The 27,143-nt window shown below is 30.4% G+C and overlaps 3 protein-coding genes across 5 annotated transcripts; 2 read left to right on the top strand and 1 right to left on the bottom strand.

Moving 5' to 3' along the window:
• The first annotated feature begins 1,201 nt into the window (after positions 1 to 1,201).
• LOC100305553 (Bowman-Birk type proteinase inhibitor) lies at positions 1,202 to 1,773 on the top strand. Its single transcript, NM_001250058.3, has one exon. The coding sequence runs from the start codon at positions 1,233 to 1,235 to the stop codon at positions 1,587 to 1,589; it is 357 nt and encodes a 118-aa protein (NP_001236987.2). The 5' UTR covers positions 1,202 to 1,232; the 3' UTR covers positions 1,590 to 1,773.
• Positions 1,774 to 7,087: 5,314 nt separating this feature from the next.
• LOC102661431 (nuclear transcription factor Y subunit B-2) lies at positions 7,088 to 12,806 on the bottom strand. 2 transcript variants are annotated; one of them, XM_006587338.3, is made up of 6 exons: positions 12,646 to 12,806; positions 12,325 to 12,537; positions 11,629 to 11,674; positions 11,115 to 11,180; positions 10,040 to 10,156; positions 7,088 to 7,405 (listed from the first exon to the last, which is right to left on the bottom strand). In XM_006587338.3, exons 2-6 carry the CDS (start codon positions 12,405 to 12,407, stop codon positions 7,400 to 7,402), a joined length of 318 nt encoding a protein of 105 aa, XP_006587401.1. In that variant the 5' UTR covers positions 12,408 to 12,537; positions 12,646 to 12,806; the 3' UTR covers positions 7,088 to 7,399. The 2 variants fall into 2 exon arrangements, with proteins under 2 accessions (XP_006587401.1, XP_006587400.1); XM_006587337.3 differs by having other exon boundaries at positions 7,088 to 7,305.
• Positions 12,807 to 18,339: 5,533 nt separating this feature from the next.
• Positions 18,340 to 27,143, top strand: LOC100779294 (uncharacterized protein At5g08430). Of its 2 annotated transcripts, XM_003533224.5 has the most exons (9): positions 18,340 to 18,354; positions 18,529 to 18,713; positions 19,067 to 19,829; positions 20,658 to 20,761; positions 22,296 to 22,355; positions 22,566 to 22,616; positions 23,782 to 23,852; positions 25,126 to 25,490; positions 25,664 to 27,143. In XM_003533224.5, exons 3-9 carry the CDS (start codon positions 19,148 to 19,150, stop codon positions 27,007 to 27,009), a joined length of 2,679 nt encoding a protein of 892 aa, XP_003533272.2. In that variant the 5' UTR covers positions 18,340 to 18,354; positions 18,529 to 18,713; positions 19,067 to 19,147; the 3' UTR covers positions 27,010 to 27,143. The 2 variants fall into 2 exon arrangements, with proteins under 2 accessions (XP_003533272.2, XP_040860892.1); XM_041004958.1 differs by lacking the exon at positions 18,340 to 18,354 and having other exon boundaries at positions 18,460 to 18,713.

The following is a 27,143-nucleotide window of genomic DNA, read 5'->3' as shown; positions in this document are numbered from 1 at the left end:
GCATAGGTCGTAGTTTATAACTCTTAATTGAATTTAGCCTTTTTAAGCCCATTTTGCCATACTATAACCAATTACTCGAAATCTTATTTATCAATTCCATATGTCAATTATCAAATTACATCGTGAAAGAGAAAGTGGAATCTGACAAATTCAAGCTGTACCAAACCTGTTGTCATCTCAATTCAAACCTGTTGGATGAAATATATATTAGGATTAGGCTATTGATCATAAATTTAATATGGGATTTTAACAGCCTACATCGATCATGACTTGATCTAGGCTAGGTTATATGGTACAAATCAAGTTTTCTCGAATTTTTTCCTCATTTAATCATAACCTTGAGTTAGAGTATTTTTGTAGGACCAACAATAACTTGTGGTCACTTACATTGGGCTCGTGACCAACTCAATTAGAACCCACTTAATAAAATATATGATTCAGACTTTAAGTTTTGAGCACAAATTAGATCTTATCTTTTTTATTTTTTTTATCACAAATACGATCATAGCATGATATATATATAGACTTGGCCCACAAAAACTTAAATATTTTTTTATGGTATCATTCCAAATTCCTTCATTACAACCTTGTGAAGAATCTCACATCTTTTTAGTGATTAAAAAAAAATTATAATATTGCTTACAATTTAAAACTGAAACAAAATAAAACTACAAAATTAAAAATTGAAAAATGATTTTGATTTTGATTTTTTAAAATAAAAATTTAAAACTAAAAAGGTTAATTATTCTGTGGTCCCTATACTTGTACCAAATTTTTAATTAGATTGTTGAATTTTTTTTAATTGAATCTCTAAACTTTTGATTTTAATTGGATCTCCCGTTTAATTGATGTTATGAAAATTAACCACAAACATATAATTAATGACGTAGACAATTGACTCATACTTCTAAATTAAAATATGTTAAAAATATATTTGAGTCAGTACTAGGCTAACACCTGAACCTCTTATCCAGTTTTCCCTGTATAAAATGCTAATAGACACGCCTAGCCCAACGTGGGAGCAAAGCCAGCCATGATATCCTGCATGTGTGCCACCTTTGAAATGCAATGCAGAAAAGAACCAAGATATCACTATTCACTACTGCTCCATGACTCAGAAAAGAACCAAGTCATCACGTTTCCATCTGCATGCAAATGATCCTCTTAATATAAATAACCCACTTCAGTGGCTCTTTTAAGTAATCTCTTCACAGAAGAAAAAAGAGAAGAAGATGGGTTTGAAGAACAACATGGTGGTGCTAAAGGTGTGTTTGGTGCTACTTTTCCTTGTGGGGGGTACTACTAGTGCCAACTTGAGGCTGAGTAAGCTTGGCCTGCTCATGAAAAGTGATCATCATCAACACTCAAATGATGATGAGTCTTCAAAACCATGCTGTGATCAATGCGCATGCACAAAGTCAAACCCTCCTCAATGCCGCTGTTCAGATATGAGGCTGAATTCGTGCCATTCAGCTTGCAAATCTTGTATTTGCGCATTATCGTATCCTGCACAGTGTTTTTGTGTTGACATAACCGATTTCTGCTATGAACCTTGCAAACCCAGTGAGGATGACAAGGAAAACTACTAATGAACAAGTGTTATGCATGTAAGCTCTCTCTCCAACGGACAAAGCCCCCTTTATGCTTTGTTTGTTATGTAAGGAATGACTAAATAAACTTGGAATAAAACTTCCTCTCTTTTCGTGGCCCATAATTTGCTTTCTGCAAATCTGGGTCTTCTTCATTCCAATGTTAATTAATTTGGCCAATTTTAATTTATAGTTTTTCGTTTGCATTTGGTTCTATGATTTCAGGATTTATAAATAAAAAAATGTATAAGTTAACCAAATTTTCCTCCGACGACTCATACTCTTTACATCATTTGATTCATTTAAAAAATTTGAAAGGATCTATGAGTTATCATAAACCTCTTATATTATTTTTTATTTGTATTGATAAAAAATACCAAAATTGATATTATATATATTTTATAATATATTAAAATTTAAATCATTTAATATTTTTTTATTGATGTTTAATTTTCATAAATCAATCAAATTCATCTTATATAAGAATATTGAAGTGTAACAACAAAAGATAATTTAAATTATAACAATAATTAAAATAAAACTAAAAACAATTTTAAATCTTTTTTACTTTTAATATTTATAAGTTTTTATATATTCTTTGAATTATAATATAATTATAATTTAATACATGATTAATTTAAAATATATAAAGAAATTAAAAATAATATATATATATATATATATATATATATATATATATATATATATATATATATATATGAGGTGAGTTCTGGGTAATATTATATACATTGTTAGGAATACAAATTCTCTCTAATCGGTCAAAATTTAATAAAATTTACAAAATCAGAGAGTGAATCATTAAATGTGATGCGAAACTCATAAAATTTTATCCTTTTCAATAAATTTAAACTAATAAAAAATGTGTTATAATGAATAAAACATATTTTATTAGGATATGAAAAATCATTGTATTCGTGATCGGAATAAAGTTGGATAATAAAACATGATCAGAATAAAGTTGTTGTTAATTTTTTTTGACAAATATTAACCAGTATCATTAGGATATTCGTTAAGTAACTTAAATAAAAATATTTTCATACTCTTTTATACTATTATGTTTTTCATAATAAATAATTTCCTCTTTAAGTTTCTTATACCAATTCCTGATTATTAAAATGCTTATTTTTTATGGTAATTAACTAGGTGGATTTGTGGGGGTAAGTATTTAGTGCATTTTGTATTTTCAACACATTCAATGCAATTACTTTTTCATTCAATTAGTTGGTCGCCGTGCCATGCACGGGCCATTTTTTAAACTTACTACTATGGGATTTTTTTCTTAAAAAATAATTAATGAGAAATTTTAGTAATCAAAATTAACAAAAACATATAGATGAAGGACTTTTAATTTATTTTAACCAGTAGAAAAAATATGTATTCATAGTTAAATATGAAAAACATATGTTTTGGAAGATGCTTGAATTTTCTATATAGACGTTTGAATTATATTTTGTAGTATATTGTGGCTAAACATCCTTTCAAATTTCAAAATCATAATGTTCATCTTGAAAATTCCTTTCTCTCTTGTAAGACAGAAAAAAAGTGAAAGCTCATTATTTTAAATTATGATATTTTTAATTCCCTAAACGAATTTTTCATTGCTATCAAAATATTTCAATAAGACTGCAAATTTAGTAACCTGAGGATCTACAAAACCAAAGTCTAAGAATTGAAGTTTATGAATTTATACATTTTTTATTCCTCATTATATTTGTAAATTTCTTTTGCCCTTGGAATCTACAAACCACAAATACTAAAATATCCCAAACCACAAATATTAAAAATTAAAGGTGCAGTATATAAAACTTTAAAACAAATTACATCCTTTAAAACAAACCTTAATTATTACATTAATCATATTTATATGTACATTAAGATAATAGTATATACTTTAATAAATTATTAAAGTATTGTTTCATATGAACGTAAACTTATTTTATAAGAACATTTCATCCTGAAAACTAAAAAATTTACAGACTTAAAAATAGTGTGGTGTTATTAAATATAATTACTTTTCTATTTTAGTTCTACCGGACTATTTTCTACTTTTTGCATTCAATTTTTTTTATTTTTTCTCTTCAATTTTTCTATTAAATGTGAAAAGCTTCAGACTACATAGTGGTTAACGAAACAAATCTTTTCTAATTTAATTCGTAAATTAATCAGTGTTCTTAATTCAATTATTAGTGGATACTAAATTTATGTGCAAAAAATAACGATACAATTAACGGCTGCTTAATTACCTTGTTAATTGCCGAATTTCGATGAAAATCAATAAGCTTGTTTCTGGGCTCATTTACTACAGAGATTCCGGATAATATATTCATTGATTCACATTCGTTTTTAATATAAATTAGGCACTAATTAATACAGTTTGTTTTAATAATAATATCAATATGCATGTTATGTGATTTACGTGATTTTTTTAGCGGAGTTTTCATAATAAAAAAAAAAAGGACGCGAAAATTTCTTTATAGAACTTCTTCATTTTAATAATAAGATATTGTATTTTCAAAAAATTCAATGCATTAATCTATTTTCATTTAATACACTTAAATGAAAAATTAAAAAGCATTAAATACTCACCATACTAAAGAAATCAGAGATTAAATTTAATAAAAAAATATTATTTTGACAAAATTAATAAAAACTTAAAAAATAATATTAGTAACAAATGTTGGGAGGATTAGTACTTTGTTATTGTATGAGGACTTAGAAATTAGAATAACTTTTTCTATTCATATACAGTAATGACAATATTATATATATATATATATATATATATATATATATATATATATATATATATATATATATATATGTAAATTTAGAAATTAGAAATTATTTTCTTTTGACAGAATAAAACAAAATTATTAAAAGTAACAAATTTAAGAAATAAATAATAAGTTATAAAAATAATATCTTTGTTACATTTAATAATTTTTTTATTCTGTCAAAAAAATATTTTTGTTTTACATTAATTCTTATAGATTATTTAAATTAAAATGTAATTAATAAATTAATGCATGATAATATATATATATATATATATATATATATATATATACACACATTGAAATTTTAAACAATGCGAGGCAAGTTCTAAAGAAAATAAAGTTGAAATGAAATTTTTTATGATAAGTAAAACCATATAGATATCCGCACCAAAAAAAAAAAGAAGATCTAGATATCCCAATTATCTCAAAAAAATGTTAAAGAAAAAGTAAACTAATTTAATGTCATTAAAATATAAAACACATTTTATAGTTACCATTTAATCTAAATAAAGCAAGAGGGAATAGGAAAAGGAAGATTTAGAATTACACCCTTAACAATATATTGTTATAACTTTTTATTAAGACGACATTTTTTTTATGTACAATCCTACTGTAAGGTTTGAATTTATGTATTTATGAAAATTATTCAAAACTCTCCACTAGACTCTCTTGTGTATAACAAAATTTAAGTGCAAATCCTTTCGGGGCATTTGTTTTGGATAACTTTTTTATTGTTGAGAATAAAATGCGAGAATGTTATTCTCAACTATTTAATAAAAAATATATTTGATTAATTATAAAACTAGTTGAGAATATTTATATTTTTTAGGAATAATTAAGTTTGGTTAAATTATTTTTTCTGAAAATATATATTATAATTATTAATTCAAACAATGATGTATGATTTGGATGATAATGTAATTATAACATAAATATTAAACTCTTATTAAAATATCTTTATCATGTTAAATATGTTATTTTTTTCATTAAAATAGATAAATTTATTATAAGGTCAAATGACAAACAAATTGTACTCAACATATTATATATCTTACGTTCTCATGACAAAATCTCTCTTACTACTTATTTATTATTCATTAGAGTATGAAATATAGATATGTTCATGTGAAACTAACATGTTTGATATCAAATTTTCTTTAAAAAATAACATTTCTATGAAAGCATGTTTTCTAGAAATGTTTTTTTAATCAATTTCTCGTAAAAAATTTCTCATGGGGAAATGTGTGAATCTTATTTTCCTGATTAATTTTTTTTTTTACTACAGTAAAAATATCACCTTATTCTTTATTAAATTATTTAATGTGGTAAAAATATTATATAACTCTTTGATTCCTAGAAAACTTATCTTAAGATTTCAATGGTTAATCAAACAAATTTTATTAATTCCTATAATTCATGATTCCTGGGCATGACAAAAATTCCCCCCTACCAAATGCCCCGTTAGATTTTGTCTCACCTAATGGAGAATGGGATTGGCAGAAGCTCCAATCTTTGATCCCTACAAATATGTGCAACATTATTAGAGGGTTGGTTTGGTTGCACCTAAAATTACTTAGGATGACGGTAGGCCTACTTGGAGAGATTGCATAGATGGGAATTTTTCTTTTAAGGTTGTGTATAAATCTATTGGAAGAGACGGTGGAAATGACTCTTTAATACAAGGCTATCTGGTGTTTAAAGGCCCCAAAGAGAGAATTAGGGTGATGATGTGGAAACACTACAAGAAAAACACGATTTAGCGACCAACATATTTGATCGCTAAAAGTGTTAATAACCGAAATAGCAACCGAAGACTATACATCACAAAACCCAAGTCGTTATGTCATTAGTCACCGAATTAATATTTGGTCGCTATTTCGCCACTGAAACTATCGGTCGCAAGAAAGTAAATTCGGTTGCTATATATATGGTTGCTTCAGTCACCAATTTCGTCGCTAATAAATAACAAAAATTTATTTATAAACAAACTTAAAGGAGATTCGATCGCTATTTTGGTTGGCTGTTGAATAATTAATTTGAAACACAAAATAAATGAAAATTGCTTATTTCAGTGACTATAGAATAATTAATTTTAAATTAAAATTTTAAAAAATTAATTTTGGTCATAATTGTGGTCACTATTGAATAATTTATTTTATATTAAAATTTTAAGAAATTACTTTCGGTTGCTAATTCGGTCGCTAGTTAATAATTAATTTTAGTTTATAAATGTTGTTCGGTTGCTAATTCGGTCGCTAAAAGAAAAAATGCTATTTTTGTTTTCATTTGTTACATTTTTTATTTGCTTAATAATTATTGAATGTAAATATAATTTTCAATTAAATTATATAATCAAATTTATAAACAATAATAAATCTTCTATGCTCACTGCTACTTTACCATTCATATATTTTTTTTAATTACTATGTGGAAAATAACATTTAAATTGGAAGAATATGTAAGTTATAAAAATAAAAGAAACAATGAAAAAGAAAAATAAAAACCAATAGTACGAAGATAAAAAAAATGACATAAAAATAGTATGCATTTAATAATCTCAATAATAATCACATTATAAAAATAATAAAAATTAAAATTTTTGAAATTACCCCTAACAACTATTTGTGCACTCCTAAAACCATAAATTGCACCATATAACATTACTATGATTTTTAACAAGAGAAAAAAATAAGAATAGGCTAAAAGAAAAGAATAAAAATTTACTAGTTAAACTATAATAAGAATTGATCTTCAAAAGATAACAAAATACTATGCCTTAACAATACAAACTCACAAAAAAAGTATCTTTCATCCATCCAGGAACTTTATCTCTGAAAGAAGCTGATATACTGCTCCAATGCAACCACTAAACTCATGTTCCCCACCTTTAGACTCATGTTGAATGTTAAATCTTCACCCTTAAACAAAACATGAGTTATGAATTTTAAAAATGCAAAGTTAACGAGTGCAAAGAAAATACCGGTGTAATCTTATCCGGCTGTTTCTTTTCCGTCAATCCTAAATTAGAACGACAAAGCATAAGTATAATTAATGATTTCAAGAACTGTAAGTTATATCCAAAGAACAATAAAACAAGTGCGACAAACTAAAATTGAACCACATGCAAGTTTCTAGTCAAGTGCTATTGGAACAAAAAAGTATTTGCAATTGTCATGATATACCTTAAAATGGGGCCACTATATATATATGTTTGATACTTTAGTTTGCCTGATGATTGGCTGGCACATTGATCCTTACATTAAATTCGATCTTACCATTATATTTAAAGTGATGTCTCCAAGCCCGATAAAAGGTATATAACAAAGTCATAAGGTATTTGGCAAACTATCATATGAAGAGGATATATAAAACTAAATGGGTACCCAAACATAATTTGTCTCTACTTTTCTACTTTGCTAGTTTAACTTACAACCAGCACAGATAGGGACCAGACATCTTTTTCTTTTTTGGTCATTAAAATTAAAACTGAGCAATTAGCACGCCTGTTTGCTAAAGAGGTCAGATCAAGACTTTTTTAAAAGCTTATTTAGTTAAAAAGGTTAGTCTTTCTAGTCATTCAAAAAGTCTTTTTGGCTCAATAGACCTATTTAAATCATAATTGTCAATACCGGCGTAGCGGGGCGGCCAACCCCAAAAGTAAGATAGCGGATAGCAGGATGACCGCTATTCTAATGTTTTTTTATATATGTTAAATAATTAATAATATATATATATATAAGTTCAAAAACAGAAAAATAACTCAAAATATAGTTACTTAAACAAAAGATACAAAATATAAAGTAGAAAAATTTATTGAAAATGATAAAATACCCTCCAAAACAAATTAAATAATTATGCTTAGAGGAATTGAGTTTGTAGCACTTGCACCAACGGTTACATATAAGTTTTTAGTTTTCCTACTAAATAATATATAAGAAAAAAATAACATACTTAAATATAAATTATTTTATTTTATTTTATGTTATATATAATATTTTTTATTTATTTTTAATGATTTTTTATTTATGATATCAAATTTTAATAATTTTTTTAAAAAATAATTATATTTTTTATTTGAGATTAATAAAATTAAATAACATTAATTAATTTTCTTAATCAATATAAAATTAATTATTCGTAGGAGTAAAGAGAAATTACTAGTACAACTACTAAAATAGATTAAATGGGAACAAAAAGAGGAGATAAAGGAAAGAGATAAGAAAATCAGAAAAAGATCAAAAGGAAAGAAAGTCCAGACAAGCATTGAACTCATCACTCAGCTAGTGTCACTCAATGCCAACAACCGCACTCATATCTCTAGCTTTTATTTTTAATTAAATTTCAAACCAAGAGTTCCTTTATAAACTACGTTAACCTGTGACAATGGAGGAGAAGAGGAGGCAATGGAGGGGGTGTTTGGAGACGGTAACGATGACAGCGAAGTGGTCGGAGGGGAGCAATCCGAGCATGGTGGAAATGGTCTACTTCATGGAGTCTCTAGCAGCGGGCGACATGCCTTTTGAGATGGCGGAGTTGTCGAGGGGCTCGATGCGGCGGAGGATGGCGGCGATCACGGTGAAGCCATGGTCGAAGTTACGCATGGAGACGGCGTCGTCGGAGAGGCAGGAGGGGATGAAGCCGCCGCGGCGATGTGTGAGGGGGAGGAGGACGGAGGGTGGCAGAGGAGGAGGAAAAGGGGGAGGCTTGGGTGGGAGGAACTGGAAGAGTGACCTTCAAAAAACCTAAAATACCTTCACTTACCCTCATTGAGGGTATTTTTGGAAATTCCAATGGTTCGAAGTAGCGGCGTGAAAAACCGCTCCAGAACCCATGCCGCTCCGCCCTGCGTCACCGCAATAGCGGCCGCTCCAGCCGCGACACAAAACCACTCCCAGAGGTGCCCGTCGCGGATGGGGGCTACTCCGCCGCTATAGCGGCCGTAGCTATTGACTACATAGATTTAAATAAATACCAATAATTCCATAATAATAATATTATTGTTGTATTAAATTATTACTATAATACTTTAAAATTATATACTTGTTAGCCTATTTAAAGGATTATATTCACTAGCTTGCATACAAGTGTAGACTCATTAGCCTATTTAGAAGTATGTTACTTATTCAAATTCAATAGACCTTTACCATGAAGTAGGCATTTAAATAGACTGCCAAGCTAAGCCAAACTTTTAAAAGGTCAAGCCAAGCCTTAAAAAAGCTCATATCAAGTAAACAAGGCAAAGCTCAGATCTTTGATTTGTAAAGTAGGACAGGCTCAAGCCTTAAATCCTAACTTAACTCAATTCATTTCCACCTTGACCCAATCATTACCCACGTCTAACTGAAAGTAGCCAAATTTAGAAAGGGAATAGACCACGGCAAACTATGAACTTCTGAGCTACCAAGACATAGTTGGATGAAATAGAGATATTTACTCTAAATATGAACTTCTGAGCTACCTCAATATGTACCCAACAAGGATCAAGACTGGTTCACCAACAAATTTCTTTTCTCCGGAAAAGTCTTTTTATCATTATCATTGGTCATAACCTAATCATGTCATATCTCTTTATCTAGGTCGTCTTCCTATAGAGAAAAATAAAAGCAAAAATATATATTGGAACTTTTGTGAAAAAGCAATAGATTAATTTACCTCAACTTTGTTTTTATCCTTGCTTGAGTCTACTTCGGACTTGCTGACATTCTTTACGCTTTGCTCAGTGTTGTTTGATTTTAAATCAGCTTCCACAACTCCAACAGGATGTGTTACCTTCAAAAAATATCAGGGGAATGAAAAACTAAGAAGCTATTAGGCATCACAAATCTACATATGCCTGTCTTAGGGTGCATGATTGAACTTCTTAAGGATATTGACAAGCATATACACAATGGTCATTTCAAAGTTCAAACTGCTTTCACAACTCTTTAAGGATACTTGCACTGTCTTAGAAAGAAAAGACCATTAAGTTGAAGTGGACATGCTGGGTTTTTTATTTACACTGCTTCAACTTAGTTAGCCCTTAGCAGTACACAGTTCACAATAGCATTGGGTTTTTTATTTACACTGCTCAAGCTTAGTTAGCACTTAGCAGTAGACAGTTCACAGTAGCTTATGCATGCCAAAATACAAAGGCTATACTTAAGGAACTTAGCACCAGGTCAGATTAAATCAAAATAATACATAAAAATCTAGAACTTGATACAAGCACTCATTGATGTATGTATTGTAGTCAATCTAACTAGAAGGTTTAATTAGAGTTCCCCAAAAGCATGTGATTTTTCATTTTAGTCCATGAATGAAAAAGATTCAACTGGTTTTTCAAAATGTTTCATTTCAATTGGAATTTGGGACCAAAATCACCCAAAATTGTGTTGATAGATATTGACTGACACATCAGTAAATTGTTAGGCAACGTTGACTACCATGTCAACACCATTAAAATTCTTTGTGAATTGGACCCAGTTAGTTATAAAAAAAAAATTAAGGAATATTTGTACAAAACTTAACATATTTTTATTTTGACATTTGATATCTAATTCTTTAATGAATTGTTGAAATCTAAAACAAGAAATAAATATACAAATTTAACTTGTTTAAATCTGTTCTTTATTTTCCAAAAATGTTATTAAATAAATGCCTTAAATTACTATAGCTGAATGCTTTGCACCTTACATTTGTTTAATCTATATGAAGAAAATCAAAAGGCAACAATGGAATGATGTCTCACCGGGGGCTCAAATCCAGGCTTCTGCAACAATATTTTCTCAAATAAACCTACAAATTCTTGCTTGTGCTGGTGAAAGAATAACATACAGTCAGAACAATTAATGAACAATTTTGTTACAAAGTTGAGAGTAAAATTTAAATAAATGCATTTTTTTTGGTAAACTCAACATAGCTAGACAACACACTGCAACAACTCATAGGATATTAAAGCCTAAATAATGATTAAGAAATGGGCTATAAACTTGATGCAAGAATCTCAACCATTTAAAACTGTGGCCTTGAGGTCCTATATGGCTAATGTCCCATTTGAAACTAAGCTGGAAGAGTAAAAATGCAAATAAAATAAGTCCATTTATAATGCAGAGGAGTGTCACCTCGGTACACAAACAATCAATTAACTTTTACTGTGGAAGTAGCACCGATTAGCAGAAAATATCACATATGAGTAGCAACGTAGTATAATCTCCTATACATATATAGCCATGAACATAAGCACATTTAAGGTGTAACATTACCTGAATGTAATCCATCCATCTCAATACATGTGTCTGAAAGGTTGATCTGGCAATAAGCAACCAGAGATATCTAATTAAAACCTTAATGATTAAATTATATCATGATTATCATCAACTCTTTAGTGCAAAAGAAGATTAAGATAACATTAGTCCAACAAAATGGTTAGATATCTTCAACACAAATCAAGAATCTAATACAAATTGATATATGCTAGATGCACAAATCCTAACAAAATAAGAAAGAGCATTAAAGACCAAAAAATCCCGTTTGACCAACTATTTTAGTTCACAACACAAGGGGTGGGGAAGCGGTCCTGTATTCTGAAAGCAAGTATGATGAATGTGAAATGCATACTAGGGAAGAATGAATCACTAAATACACTATAACATCAGCTTCAGAGGGTTTCAATCCATTGCCCAAAAGCACATACTTTTCAGACAGTTCATCATTTAATCTCTTGAGATTCTCAAAGCATGCATCAAGGGCCACAGGGAAGACTTCTGCAAATTGATTAATTTAAATACAAAACCAGCTACTACAAAAAACTTTTAAATCATTTTTTGTAATTTTACTACATAAAAAAGATTCTTCCAAACAATCCAAATGAAACAGGTTACCTTAAAAACATTTTTTGCCTACTATTTCCAAACATTAAACTTATTCCATATAAGCAAAACATTAAACTTATTCCAAACCTTAAAAACTCGGATAAGCATTCCTGAACAGTCTCTTTGGCGTCCTTGGCGATTTTACCATTCGTAGGTAGTGCCTTCTTCATGATGGGGCTTATGTTAGCGATGGGGAGGTACCTGTCCTACTCGCGCACGTTAGAGCGAGGGCTATGCTCGCCACTCTCATGGCTACCATTGCCTGGACTCGTCGGACCGTCCACCATGCTCGTCGGAACCCTAATTTGAGAAAGGAAAACAAGGTGAAATCGAAACGCTAGAGAAGAGGGGTGTGTGCGTTATGAGTTATGAGTTATGTTGCATAAAGGGAAATGCTAAGAAGGATACCTGGGTTAGGATGTAACGAATTTGTATTTGGCGCAAGATCGGTGAGAGAATCGGACATTGGAGAAGAAAGCAAGGTGGAGACGATTGAGATCTAGACTGAAGCCTATCGTTCGTTTTCTTTTATTACGCAACACACTACCCTCTTTTCGCTTCATGTATATCTTGTAGTGTGATTTTAATATGTATTTATTTTATGAGAATCATAGGTAGAAGTTTTATAGGATTTTATAAATATTAAGTAATTGTAGGTATATGATTTTTTTGAAATTTTACCAACGGTAAACATTTTACCAACATTGAGCATGTGATGGATTATTTATATTTTAATTTTATATTTGAATTAACATGTATTTATTTAAGTGGAGTTCATTTTAATATTTAAAAAAGATTATGTGTATTATTATGTCAACTAAAAAATAGGTCGGTGATAAAAAAATGTTAGTAATTAAAAATAGTAATCAATTGTGACTAAATTTTTTGATAATAATAGTGACTCATGTCAGGGTTTGTAACACTGCATTACAGTTACAAACAACCGTAGTTATAGGATATCTTCAATTATATTATCCCCCAATTATTTACATTCTACTATACTGGATTTAAATCTAATTTACTATTAGAAAAATTGCATTCTTATCTTTCATAAAATCTTAAAATAATTATTTTAATGATCAGTTCTGATTAATTGAAAATATACATTTTTTATACTACAGGTGCATGTATCAGCCTGTTAATTTTCACCGATAAAGATATAAGTTCTTTTTTAATTGGATTTGAATTATTATAAGTTGGTTTAAATTCACTTTTAGTATTTATATGTTAAATATAAACAAATTCTAATTCTCTTTAAGCAATATGAATTTATTTAAATAAAAATTATATGTTTAAATATAAATGATCTTTTATTTATGAAAAATACTTCATATTATGATATAAAATTATTTTAACTATTGATAACTTATTTAAAAATATATTCAAATGTAATTTAGAAAGAAAAATGTTAATGGCCATAAAAAGTTGAGAAAATATCTAAAAACACGAAAAAGATAAATAGTTAAAAATATTCCCGCACGAGATAAAATAATTTTTTAGAATTTTATTTTATATTTTTTTTAAATGAATGAGCCCATGAGTTGTCCCATTTGATCCATATAGGATTGGGTGGGGCTATGAAAATAGCATCTCGTCTCAAAATTAGTCCAATGCAGTCCAATCCAAAAATTTATCAGCTCGAAGTGGCTGACACATCTCGTGGGTAATATTCATAAGTAAAATTTATATTTTTGACAAATGCATATTCCGTGGGTAATATGTGTGGGTAAAATTTAGTTATTTTTATTAATTTTCCTAACTTAATTTTAACTCAATTGTCTTTATTAATTTTTCTTAAATTAATTTATAACTTTAGAAATATAATATTAAATAATTGTTTTTATTCAAGATAATTAAAAAAGGATCTTAACATGTAATATACGAAATTAAAAAAACATGAGTTTGACTCTTGTACATAATCAATTGAGAGTAGTATCTAAAAAAAAGGGATTTCTTAAAAAAAGTGAGAGTATAATACACATTTATATATGTTAGTACACAAATTTTTTCTCATAATATAATTAATTTGACTATTTTTAAAAATATATTTAATCTTAAATTAATTTTTTAAAATAAAAAAAATATTAATTTATTAATCTGTCCATCACACGAGAACACGCACTAGTAACTTTTAATTAGTTAATAAGCTTTGGTTACTATATATGTTATACTAAGTTCATGTTGAGTCTTATTAAATTTAGTTGAATCATTAGTGTATATATTACACTAAAGTCATATTTATATTTAAATTTATTTAATTAGGTACGTAATTTTTTAAAAGAATTTAATTATTTAGTAAAGATATGTAATTAAATAAAATGACTGTATTTTCTATTTTTTTAAATATTTATGTATGTGATTCATTGATAGTATTTTTTTTATCTATATTACAATAAATAACATGAATGTCTTAATTTAGATTAAAAAAATATTGTCACTTAATCACAAACATTATTTGAGAAGATAAATATGATATATAAAATAAAAATGAAACTTATATAAACATACATATTCTAATTAGTGTGAAAATATAATTTAATCTTATATATTATATTTTAGGTTAAATTACTTATTTGGTTCATATAGTTTCACAATTTGTACCTTTTAGTCCTTATAGTTTAGAAGTGATTTTTTAAGTCCCTATAGTTTAAAAGTGATCTTTTTAATCCTTATAGTTTGTATTTTAATTCTCTTTTATTCTCTATAGTTTGAAAGTGATTTTTTTAGTCCCTATAATTTGTATTTTAATTATCTTTTAGTCCTTACTACAAAAAATATATAAAAATAATTATCTACAAATTAGTTATAAATTATTAACTATTTTTTTATTACAAATTATCTTACCATAAGTTAGTTACGAATACCTTTTAATATTTTTGTAGTTAATTGTAATTGACAATATTAGTCATACTTTGATGATAAGAACTAAAAGATAATTAAAATATAAAATATAGGGACTAAAAAGACAAATTTCAAACTATAATTACTAAAAGAGAATTAAAATGCAAATGATAAAAACTAAAAAAATCACTTTCAAACTACAAAAATTATACGATGATTAAAATGTAAATCATAAGAACTAAAAAAATCACTTTAAAACTACAAATATTAAAAGGTACAAATGATAAAACTATAAAAAACAAATGAGTAATTAAATTTATATTTTAAAATATATTATATAAGATTATAAAATATAATAAATTAAAAAAGAATAAAATTGAATTTCAAATATTTTCCATAAAACTTATATTAATACTTTATTTACCACTATATATTCAAATGAACACTTTGGTGTAATGGTAAAGAAGTCATGTTTATTTCATTTTAAGGATCATGGTTCTAGTTTTTTCTTAAACATTTTTAAAATTTTATTTTTTAAGTAAATGTTGATCAACTTTCTAGTGTAGTCAATGTTTAAGATTTAGCGATTAACTATTAAAATCAACAACTCATATAGTGAATTTTGAATATATATATATATATAACATTTAACAATCAACAATTAGAATCAGCAATTCAAATAGTAAATTTTGAAGTATAAGGAAACTCAGAGTTTAAAATACTTAATTTTACAAAATTTGATTATTATTACATATTTTCATGATATAAAAGGTATTGATTTATTATAATATTCAAATAAATATATAAATAAAAATTATTTTGTACAAACACAAATAAAGACTAATGATAGCATATTTATTTATATTAATCAAATAAGTAAATTTAAATTTTAATTATATTAAAAATTATCATAGTATAATAAAAAATTATATATTATTATGATTTACAAAATATATATATATTTTTGCTAATTTAAAAATATTACTATATTAATTTCAATACTTTGAACTATAAAACGTATTTAAATATATTTTATATTTATTATGAGTTAAAATAAATTAAAAATTTAGTTTCATAAATATTTTAGAAAATAATAAATTCAGTTGCAGACGTCAAAATTGTTATATAGCGACCGAATACATTTTCGGTCACTATCATCATAAACTAGCGACTGAATTCTTTCGGTCGCTATATCTAAGTCCACTTCGGTCACTAGTTCGATTGCTAAATTAGTTTTGATTTATAGATATTTCGCGACCGAAATAGTCACTGAAATTTTTTGCAACACTTCATTTCGGTCGCTAAATTGGCTGCTGATGTAAATTACTGAAGAAAAAAAAATTTCGGTCGCAACTTCAGTGGCAAGCTACGACAAAAGCATTTCAGTGGCTACTACGGTCGCTAATTGCGACACAACTATTTCGGTCACTGGTTTCGGTCGCTAAATGCCACTTTTCTAGTAGTGAAAGTTGCACATAATGACCTCCTTACAAATGATTGTCACTATAGAAGATGTATGTCACAATCAAATGTTTGTGTCTAGTGCAATTCAAATGTAGAGACAGTTTTGCATTGTCTAAGGGACTGCATTATAGCAAGGCAAGTATATTCCCTTATTTTTGGCAATTCTCTAAATGATTTGTTCTATAATCATGATTGTAGAAGGTGACTTTTAAATAACTCACACTACTAGAAAAAGCACATTCAATGACGGTTTTGAACCATTTTTGAAGTCAATGTTATTGAAAGTCAAGACTTTCCACGACAGTTCTATAAAAAATGTCTTAGAATGACACCATTCTAAGACAGTTTCGATTCCAATTATTGAATCATGTTGGGATCAAGATTCCAATTATAGGAACATTTTCTTTGGAGTCACTTTATCTTTTATTTGGAAGTATTGTAATGAGTATATCTTCTCAAACGAAAGGATGCATGCAAAGGACATTGTAGAAGGTATCTCTAAATGGCAGTTTTTATTGCTGAAAATTTCCACAATGATCAAGTAATTCATGGTTTCCACAATGTTCAGGGAAGTTAAAACTTAACTATAATGGTGCAATGGCAGGGAGGTTGAATCTGATTCTAAAACATCCATTGATTTACTTTAGCATGGATGTTTATAGAGTCATGTAGCATTCCAACTCGAGGAGGGTGAAAGACTTTGAACACAAAACGGGAGTGTATTCCTATAAGCACACATATATAGTGAGGCAAACCAAGTAGCGGACCTATTGTGTAAGCATGGTCTTAGTATCGACACTTGTGGTCATGTCTTTAATATTGCTCTTTCTTTTTTAAGTCGGGCTATATTTTAGCTAATATATCTTGAGTTCACTTCCCTCGTGGAATTTAAATAAAGTTCTTTTCAAGCCTTAACCCTTGTCTTTCACAAAAAATGATCTATTTAACACTAACCAAACCTTAAATGAAAAACTCATTTTGATTGAGATCAAGGTTTTGATTTACTAAAGTTGGATTTGGGTCGAGTTTGAAGGTGTGTTATCTCACTCTTTCACTTTTACACTTTCATCCTCCAAAACTACCTCGTGATATATTTAAAAAAAAAAATTAAATTTCATATTTTTAATTTTAATAAATATAAAAATATAAATCAATTACTACTATAATAATTAAATTATAAAATTAAAGTAATGCATATATTACATAATTCTTTAATTTTTTTATTTTTAAGATATTTATTAATCTTTATATGTTATTTGAATTAAAATATTATTAATAATCAAATATATAATTTATTTAAAATATATAAACAATTAAAATATATTTAAAAAGGCAACATAAGTTTCTCATAATTTTTCTCAAACCTAATAAAACCTAACGAAATCAAAGTTAGATGTATTTTTTTTCACCTCTCTTAAACCCATCTCAAATACACCCTAATCCACCCGCATCAACCTAGTGATGAGGGGATTTGGATAACTTACATAAAATCCAAGTCTTGTTATTATTGTAAAAAAAATAATTCTAAATACATGTATATTCTCAACCTAGTAAAATCCAACAAAAGCGAAATTAGGTATAAATATGTTATTTTCGCCTCTTTTAAACCAATCCCAAATGCATTCCAACCCACACAAGATTGACCTAGTGATGGAAGGGGTTTTAAAAGCTCACACAATATCCTAGGTTTTAGTCTCAACGTGCCACCACCCTTGTAGAAAAAAGAACCCCAAACACACCCGCCATTGCTTCACCGAAATGGAAAATAAAGAGTTAAACGGGTCGCCGACCCACCTCATTGTCATGTCTAAAGTAAGTAAAAAAAAATATATATATATATATATATATATATATATATATATATATATATATATACATATGCTTGAAAATAAGTTATTTTATTTGGTTTTGTGGGACCATTCCGTTTTGCTTTCTGTGTTTGATTCCTGCCTATTGCACACATTTCACCGTTTTATGCTGTTTCAGTGAGCAACAAGGCCAACAACCACAAGGCTGCTTCTTCACTCTGCCCAGAGACACACACATACTGCTCAGTACTGCGTTCTGCACCAATCAGCAATAACTCTCTCAAATCTCTGTTTCTTCTAGAATCTTCGAACGATACTTTCTCAACAACACTGTCACTCTCAGTCAACTTCCTTCTTCAGCGGGTATCTACTCTCTCTCTCTCTCTCTCTCTCTCTCTCTCTCAATTTTTCAGCAATTTTTTCTTTCCGTTCCCAAATTACATGATTGTTAGTTTTTGTTTATGTCGTTGAAGACGACGATTTTTTAGTGGTTTTCATTCCATTTTGCTTCTGAATATGTGCTTCCTTTGGTTAATTAATGTTTTTGTTGTTATGTTTTCTGATTATTCATGGTGCTTTGAGCTCCCCTGTGTTTTAGGTTTTCAATTTTCGTCAGCAATGGAAATGCATGCCTTTGTTTTTTCTTTTATTGTTTTCTGCTGTCAATTTGTCATTTTTTAATTAATTTGATTTTTTTGGTTGGGGATTGACAACAGAGAGAGCATGGGAATAGGGGAATTTGAAAGGTGGAAAGACTGAGAGCATTTAGTGGAGGAGGGTTGGATTTAGGGTTATTTATGATAGGAAGGATGGGTGATGAACCTCGTGCTGGTTCTTTCTGGACGGAGGAAATTAATGAGGCGGTTCCGACCCCCATGAGAAGGAAAAGGAAATACAGGACAAAGAAAAAGGAATATCAAGGATGGGGATCAACTTCCCTTATTTGGTTTCTCGAATCCATCGGTAGAGATACGAGCACCAAGATAGCTCAAAGTGAGGTTGCAAATATTGTAATGGAGTATGTTAAGCAGCACAACCTCTTTCACAAGACGAAAAAGAAGCGAATTGAGTGTGATGAGAGGCTTCATTCGCTGTTTGGGAGGAAGACCATTAGCCGGTTGAAAATCAATGACCTGCTAGAGTCACACTTTAAGGAGAACTGTGAGGAGTCCTCTGATGGCGTTTTCTTTGACTCAGAAGATGATGAGAATGCCTTGACAGCTTGTGAAACCCCGAGAACAGCACCTTCCGAGAGGAAGAGCCAACCAAAGAAACCAGTTTTTGAAAAACCAAGGAGCTGTTTTGCTGCCATTGTTCCTGCCAACATCAAGCTTGTTTATATGAAGAGGAGTCTAGTTATGGACCTTTTAAAGGACCCTGAAACTTTTGAGACTAAAGTTGTTGGAAGCTTCATAAGAATCAGATGTGACCCTAATGATTACCTTCAGAAAAACTCACACCAGCTTTTGCAAGTCACAGGTAATTTGGCTGCTGTTCGTTGATTATGACATTGCATTCAAGTAAATTCTTTTTTCCCTCTAAATGTACACTTCACTTTCAATAGGTATGTTCATCAACTGCTTAAGTTGAATACTTATGTTTGTTAGAAGCAGAGGTTACAAACAATAAAGCAAACTGAAATGTACTTAATTACTTTTTTTACATCATTAGTTTTTAGGTCACATGTATATGATGATCTGGCGAAGCAGTCAAATTTGTCTGGATTGAAAATTTTGGACTATTTGCATTGATGACAATGAACAAAGTTGTCTAATCCTATAACATCACACTGGTTGGGATTCACATAAGTGAAGCCAATCCCAATGTGCTTATTATTTTGTACTCTATTTTGGCATTATTAGGATAGGTCAAGGCCAGACATGGTTAGTCCTAATTGAATGATTTGGACTATTCACAACGAAAGACAATGAACAAAGCAATCTAATCCAATAAACCTCAAGCTGGGTGGGATTTAAATAACTGGGAAAAAATTGTACTTAATCATTTACTGCTTTTTGACATCATTAATATAGGTCACGTGCCAGTTATGATTCATTCTAGTTGAATACTTTAGACTATTCACAATGAATAACTATGAACAAAAAAACTACTCCATTTGGTTCCCAATTAATTTTCTATGGGCTCCTTCCCAAAATTATTTCTCTTATTGTTTTGTATTAATCTATTATTTGTTTATGAATTTGGCATGCAATTGACAATTGAATATGACAGATGTAGAAAAATTAGGCAATGATATTTAATTCTTCTAATTAGCTGAAGTACTGTTTTTTCTGGACTACTGTCCAGGTACGAAGAAGAGTTCTGAAGTAAATGGGGAAATTCACCTTCAAGTTTCTGGTTTCATTAAAGATATCAGGATTCAAATGCTTTCAGATGATAATTTCTCTGAGGTACAGTTAACATGTCTTGCTACTTTCAGTTTTAGCTTTATTTAGCAAAAATTGTGGACTCTGTTAATGAGGGTTAACTTCAACTAGAAGGATCAAATTTTATCTACTTAAGCCCAGTTTGAATAACTTTTTAACAAGCATTTATAAGATAAGAAAATAAAGAGGTTTAATGAATTAAACTTCTCCCATTAGTTTTTTAGAAGCTCCCTAATCTAATTTGTCCAGAAGCTAGGTGCATAAGTTGATTTTCACTTAAGGGAGAAATTTGATTCATTTTACCTCCTATTTTTTTTTCTCCTATAAGTGTTTGTTGAGAAATTTATCTAAATGAGGCCCATTGGCATGTCATTTGTAACTTTAAGTACCATTTGAAATGGCTTGTGGCTATGTCATGAACTTGGAATGCAGCAACTTTTCCTCCCCATAAATTTTCATGTACCCAAAAAAGAAAAAAAAATGTTGGCTCTGGTGTAAGCCAAAACTGTCAAGTTGTCTGTGTAATCATTGTTCTTGATCAATTTCTATCAAATTAATGCCGCAATACTTCATTGACAGTTTTAAATAAGCACATGTTAGCTGGAAGTTGATGGTTGGTTTGATATTGTTTACTGCTGATTATCTTCCAACACCATTTTTTTGTATCCTAATTTTTTTAATAATGTGGGGTTTAATTGTGGATGTGATGTATGCGTAACATCTGGCTGTAACCATGCTTGATAGAGTTAATGCCAAAAGAACGGTAAAGCAAAATGGGACTCCAGGGTGTGGGAAGGGGGGTGGGGGGGGGGGAGTTCTATGCATCATAACGGTGTATGTTGTCTTCTGACTACTGCTTCATGGTTTTATTCTAGTACCAATTGGTGCAAAACTAAAATGTGAAGAAGTAAAGGATGGGGTGGGAAATAGAAGAAAAAAATTGATATAAAAGTAGTCTTGTTAAGTTTTAGTAGAGCCAGTATCTTGCTCTAAATGTTGGGGATCTGGGGATGTGCTCTAGCTGCTGCTATTTTACAAAACCACATCTTCATTCTAACCTGCAACAACATGGTTTATTTATGGATAGTCTCAACTCTCAAGGACAAACCTAAAATATAATAGACGATAATCAAAAGTCAGTGTCAAGTCATGTAGGAAAATGCAAAGCTTAGAAGATAAATAGAAGTCTGAGAAATAGGGCATGGAGCAAAATGGTTTGGAAATTCTTTACTAAAACAAAACACAAAGTAACTACCATACAAATTCCGAACTCCATGCTCTACTTTGGAAAAAGTACTTTCTATGTTCAACATTAATAAGCTAATAATAATTTTGTCATTTTTTTTAAAAATTTGTTTCACTAGCTAAAATAGTTTAAATAAGTGTTGAGTGCTTACGAATAAATAGCATACTTTTGCATAAGAATCACAACTTTGTGTAGCTACTTTATACTATATTAATGATATTATCATGTTCAAGAACTTTATGCTTTCCGTATCTGTATTATTATTCTTGCCTTTAAATTTTTGGGCTTGAGATTATGTGACTTGGGTTTCAGGAGGAGTGTGAGAATTTGCACCAAAGAGTAAAAGATGGCTTGGTCAAGAGACCTATGATTGTAAGCTCTTTTTATTGCTGTGAATTATTCTAAAATAGTGAAATTCCTGCATCACTAGAACAATCTACTTCCATAAATTGTGAACTGAAAGGAATACAGAGCACAGTGTATTCCGTATACATGCAAGTCTGTTTTACTCTAGATACTAGATATTTTGTCTGATGCTTTAATGAATCTAAATGATATGACATTTTCTTTTATACATGGTAGGTGGATATGGAGCAGACAGCTAGAGTATTGCATGAGGATATGATTAAGCATGTATGTACTGAACTGTAGCTGAACCTTGTGTTTTGATTGCTTCATTTATGTTTCTGTTCATGATTTTCTCATAATTTGTCAAGCTATTTTTTGAATTGTGAATATAATCAAATTGTACGATTAAGGGAGGACACAATGAAAAACAGCTTGAACTATATCATATAAATGATAAATAATGTAGTTTGCAATATAACATTTTATACCAATAAATTGACAAAATAGCTTGACCACAAGTCTCACAAAACAAAATCATAACTCATAATTGAGTGTGTGAAGCATCTATTTAAGAAGGATGAAAAAGAGCAACAGAATGTCCTATTTCTTCCTGTAACCAATGTCACCTAGTCTATGTTTGTTAATAGATTATTTTATGCAAATAATTGCTTTTTCTTCAAAAGCTCTCTTTGAAAGCTGGGATAAATAAGTGAACTTCAAAATAAGCTGAAGTAAACACAGACCTAATGGGAAAAGACTTGGCTACTGTTGTATACTATAAGAAGGCAGCTGGAGTCATTTCATGGGCAGTCCCACTTTTTACTCCATGTGTTGGTGTCTGTACATATGCTGATGATTTTTGTTGTAACATGTTTATGCACCAGGAAAAGCCAAAATTCAGTTCTATAGCAGCCTGCCTTTTTGATACTTCTTTTACGGATTTCTATTTTCAGTACTATGCAATGCTCATGGCTAACCATGCTCCATTGCAAATTAGATCAACATTGATAATAATTTCATTTGCATGCATTCTTTTCATTAATCAATTACCCGCACTGAATCACTGACACTTCATAAATAGAATTTGTCATTCAGTGTCACATTCTATCACCTCTATAAGGTACTCTTGGGAATAAAGAACACTTTTGTGTTTATGCATTTGACACCTCTTAGATACTATTTATCGTGTTTATACATGCTAGCTGTACCTTAGATATATTCTCTCATACTTATTGATACTTATCTTGTATGTCAAATATCAATTCTTACATACATGCATGCGCATGTGTATACTTGTCATGTTTGTTTTGTGTGCACATTAAAACTATACATGCACTGTACATGCTTGTTTCAAATAAGAATTTATTTTTACCCTTTTGATATCTTGGCTTTATTTTTCGCCTAACTTTCCTAATTCCTGCTTTCTTTTTATGTGATGATTTTGTTTTAGTGGCTTGCAAGAGAATTTATTCTGCTACAAAATCTTATTGATCGAGCTAATGAAAAGGGTTGGCGCAGAGAATATCCTTTTCTGATATTTGTTAGATTGACGAATTTTCTATATTGTGGTAATGTCTCCCCATCCATTTTTGCATCAGAAGATGGCAACAACCTAGTTAGCACATGACACCACTCTTGCTATACAATTAAATTTGTTCTCTAATGGATACTTCATACATTATTAACTCATTTAACTGTACTATTTGTCATAAATAAAACCATTGGCTGTTTATGGCAATCTATATATATAGTAACTAATAACAACTTCATGATCCTTGATTGTATAGATTTCTAATTTTATTTATTTTTGCATATACTATTACTGATTTGCTTATTCAACTAATAAATAAATAATAATAAAAAATCTGTTCCCATCATTGTTTTTCAGGACAAACAATCTTTTTTGACTATTGTTGGTATTAGGAAAAATCCAAGTCCCACATTAACCAGAAACAGTGTCTGAATAGGCAACCTTTACCTTATAAACTAGTTTTTGGGTTGAGTTAGGCTCAAACCCAAATCCTAAGGTGGTATCAAAGCCTATCCTAGATTCAATATTGAGCCACCTACCATATTATCTACACGCCAAGTCTTGCATTGACTAAAGATAGATGTATGAATCGTGTATATAAATGGGGGGCAACTTTCACCCATGAGCTGACTTTTGGGGTTGAGTTAGGCCTATACTCAATTTGTATGAGTTGGTCACCTAATTGATTTGAGCCATCAAATCAATTCTTGTTCAGTCTGTGTTTCATCTGACAGTTGCATAATTCTTTAATTTGTCTAATGTTTCCTGCATCAATTCTTTCTTTTGTTTTGGCGAATTGCAGCAATTCTTTCAGTGTCATTGTAGGATAGTTTTACTTTTAGGGTGAAGCATATTTCTCTTTTGAACCACATCGCATAAGTAGGATATTTACTCAATTTCTCTCCTAACCCCCAACCGCCTGAGTTATGCCCAGGTGGCATGGGAGAAGAGTGGGGGCAGCCTCTGTGTTTCTCTTTAATGCAGCATGCAGACTTATCTGCTGTTTAATAACTACATACCACCTTAAAGTCATGCAGACTGACTACATTACAATCCCTTGTATATGACTTTCACTTATTCTTTTTTCAGTAAAGTAGTACTTATACTCCTGAATTAGAAAGCAATCAATTGCGGTGATGAACATTGTGCTTTAAAATTCTGTCTCATCATGTGTATAATGCTCTGTTAACTGATCCTTTTTAAGTCAAAAACTGTAAGAAAGGTTTTCTATGAAAAAAAGATTCCTTAATCAATTGGAAGTACACTGGATGAGTACCTACGAAGAAGGGAGAAGCTTCAGAGTCCTGATGAGCAGGAACGGTTATTACGTGAATTTCCTCAAGTTATTGCAGATGAGCAAGAATCAGAATCTACAACACCAGATGTTCTAGATAAAAACGTAGAAAACAATTTACAGGAGTTCTGGCAGGCTACATATACAAAATCATCTTCAGTGACCGAGGTCCCAAATGAAGTTGCAAATTCAAAATTGGATATTGCTGATCTTGTAAAACAACAAAGCAATTCACCAAAGTCAATTCCCATTCTCCACAGAGCACCAGAAGTTCCTCTTTTGGATATGACAAATAATAGCACTATGTTGAATTGCATTTCTCGAGACACCATAGGTTTGTTATAAACATTCTTCTTTTTCCATGATTCTTCATTGGTAATACCTATCTTTTTCCCAGCATCTCTCTCCCTGTGTAATTTAAAATATTGTATCTCTTAATGGATACCAACCTACTCATCTAAGTCCATGCTAATGTCATTCTTTGATTTTCTTGGCATCTTTTGGCAGAGCACCAGTCCCGTGGCTTATCTGTCCAACTGCCACCAGAGCAACATACAGTCTTTGCATATAAGAATTACATGTCTAAGCCCGGTGATTCACAAGCACTTCCCGACAAGCAGATGTGGTCGCCTCAGATTCAGGTTATAAGGCTAAGCAATGGCTTATCAGTCCGACAGTCGCCAGAGCAACAAACAGACATTGCATATAAGAATGACATGTCTAAGCCAGCCAATTCACATGAAGCGAAAATCTCTCAAGCACTGCCTGACAAACAGATGTGGTCATCTCAGATTCGAGCTATAAGGCTAAGTGATGGCTTACCTGTCCAACAGTCACCAGAGCAACAAACAGATTTTGCATATAAGAATGGAACATCTAAGCCAGCCGAATCACAGGAAGAAAAGATCTCTCAAGCACTGCCCAACAAACAGATACGGCCAGCTCAGCTTGAGTTTATAGAGCTAAGTGATGACTTATCTGTCCAACAGCCTCCAGAGCAACAAACAAACTTCACATATAAGAATGACATGTCTAAGCCAGCCAATTCACATGAAGCGAAAATCTCTCAAGCACTGCCTGACAAACAGATGTGGTCATCTCAGATTCGAGCTATAAGGCTAAGTGATGGTTTACCTGTCCAACAGTCACCAGAGCAACAAACAGATTTTGCATATAAGAATGGACCATCTAAGCCAGCCAAATCACAGGAAGAGAAGATCTCTCAAGCACTGCCCAACAAACAGATACGGCCATCTCAGCTTGAGTTTATAGAGCTAAGTGATGACTTATCTGTCCAACAGCCTCCAGAGCAACAAACAAACTTCACATATAAGAATGACATGTCTAAGCCATCCGAATTGCATGAAGTGAAGATCTCTCAAGCACTGCCCAACAAACAGATGCTGCAATCGCAGCTCGATGTTATAGAGCTAAGTGATGGCTTACCTGTTCAGCAGCCGCCAGAGCAACAAATAAGTTTTGCATATAATAATGGCACGTCTAAGCCAGCTGAATCGCATGAAGCGAAAATCTCTCAAGCACTGCCCAACAAACAAATACAGTCATCTCAGATTCAAGTTATAGAGCTAAGTGATGATGATGAAGATGAAGAAAATAAAAAACAAAGTACTACAAAACTGGTTCCTGCTGTGCAGTTGGATACCTTGATGTGGCATTACAGAGATCCAACGGGAAATGTACAAGGACCATTTTCCTTGATTTCTCTAAAACGTTGGAGTGATGCTGGCTACTTTCCTCGAGGTTTCAAGGTCTGGCAGTCAGGTAATAGGCAGGATGAAGATGTATTACTGGTGAACATACTAGCACAATTTGCCCAATTTTTCCCCTTTTAATCAAACTGCTTATTGATGCGCATAGTAAAATCCAGGTCAATAATTTTGTTGTGATTCCTAGGTAACTGTCAATCTACAACTTGTAATTGTAACTAAAAACTCATGCTCTCTAATTGAATTAATTTTCTCCCCCC

This window comes from Glycine max, chromosome 9 (assembly GCF_000004515.6).
Source record: "Glycine max cultivar Williams 82 chromosome 9, Glycine_max_v4.0, whole genome shotgun sequence".
NCBI lineage: Eukaryota > Viridiplantae > Streptophyta > Magnoliopsida > Fabales > Fabaceae > Glycine > Glycine max.
The sequence above is the reverse complement of the archived record's forward strand: the minus strand, read 5'-3'. Positions and strand labels throughout refer to the sequence as shown.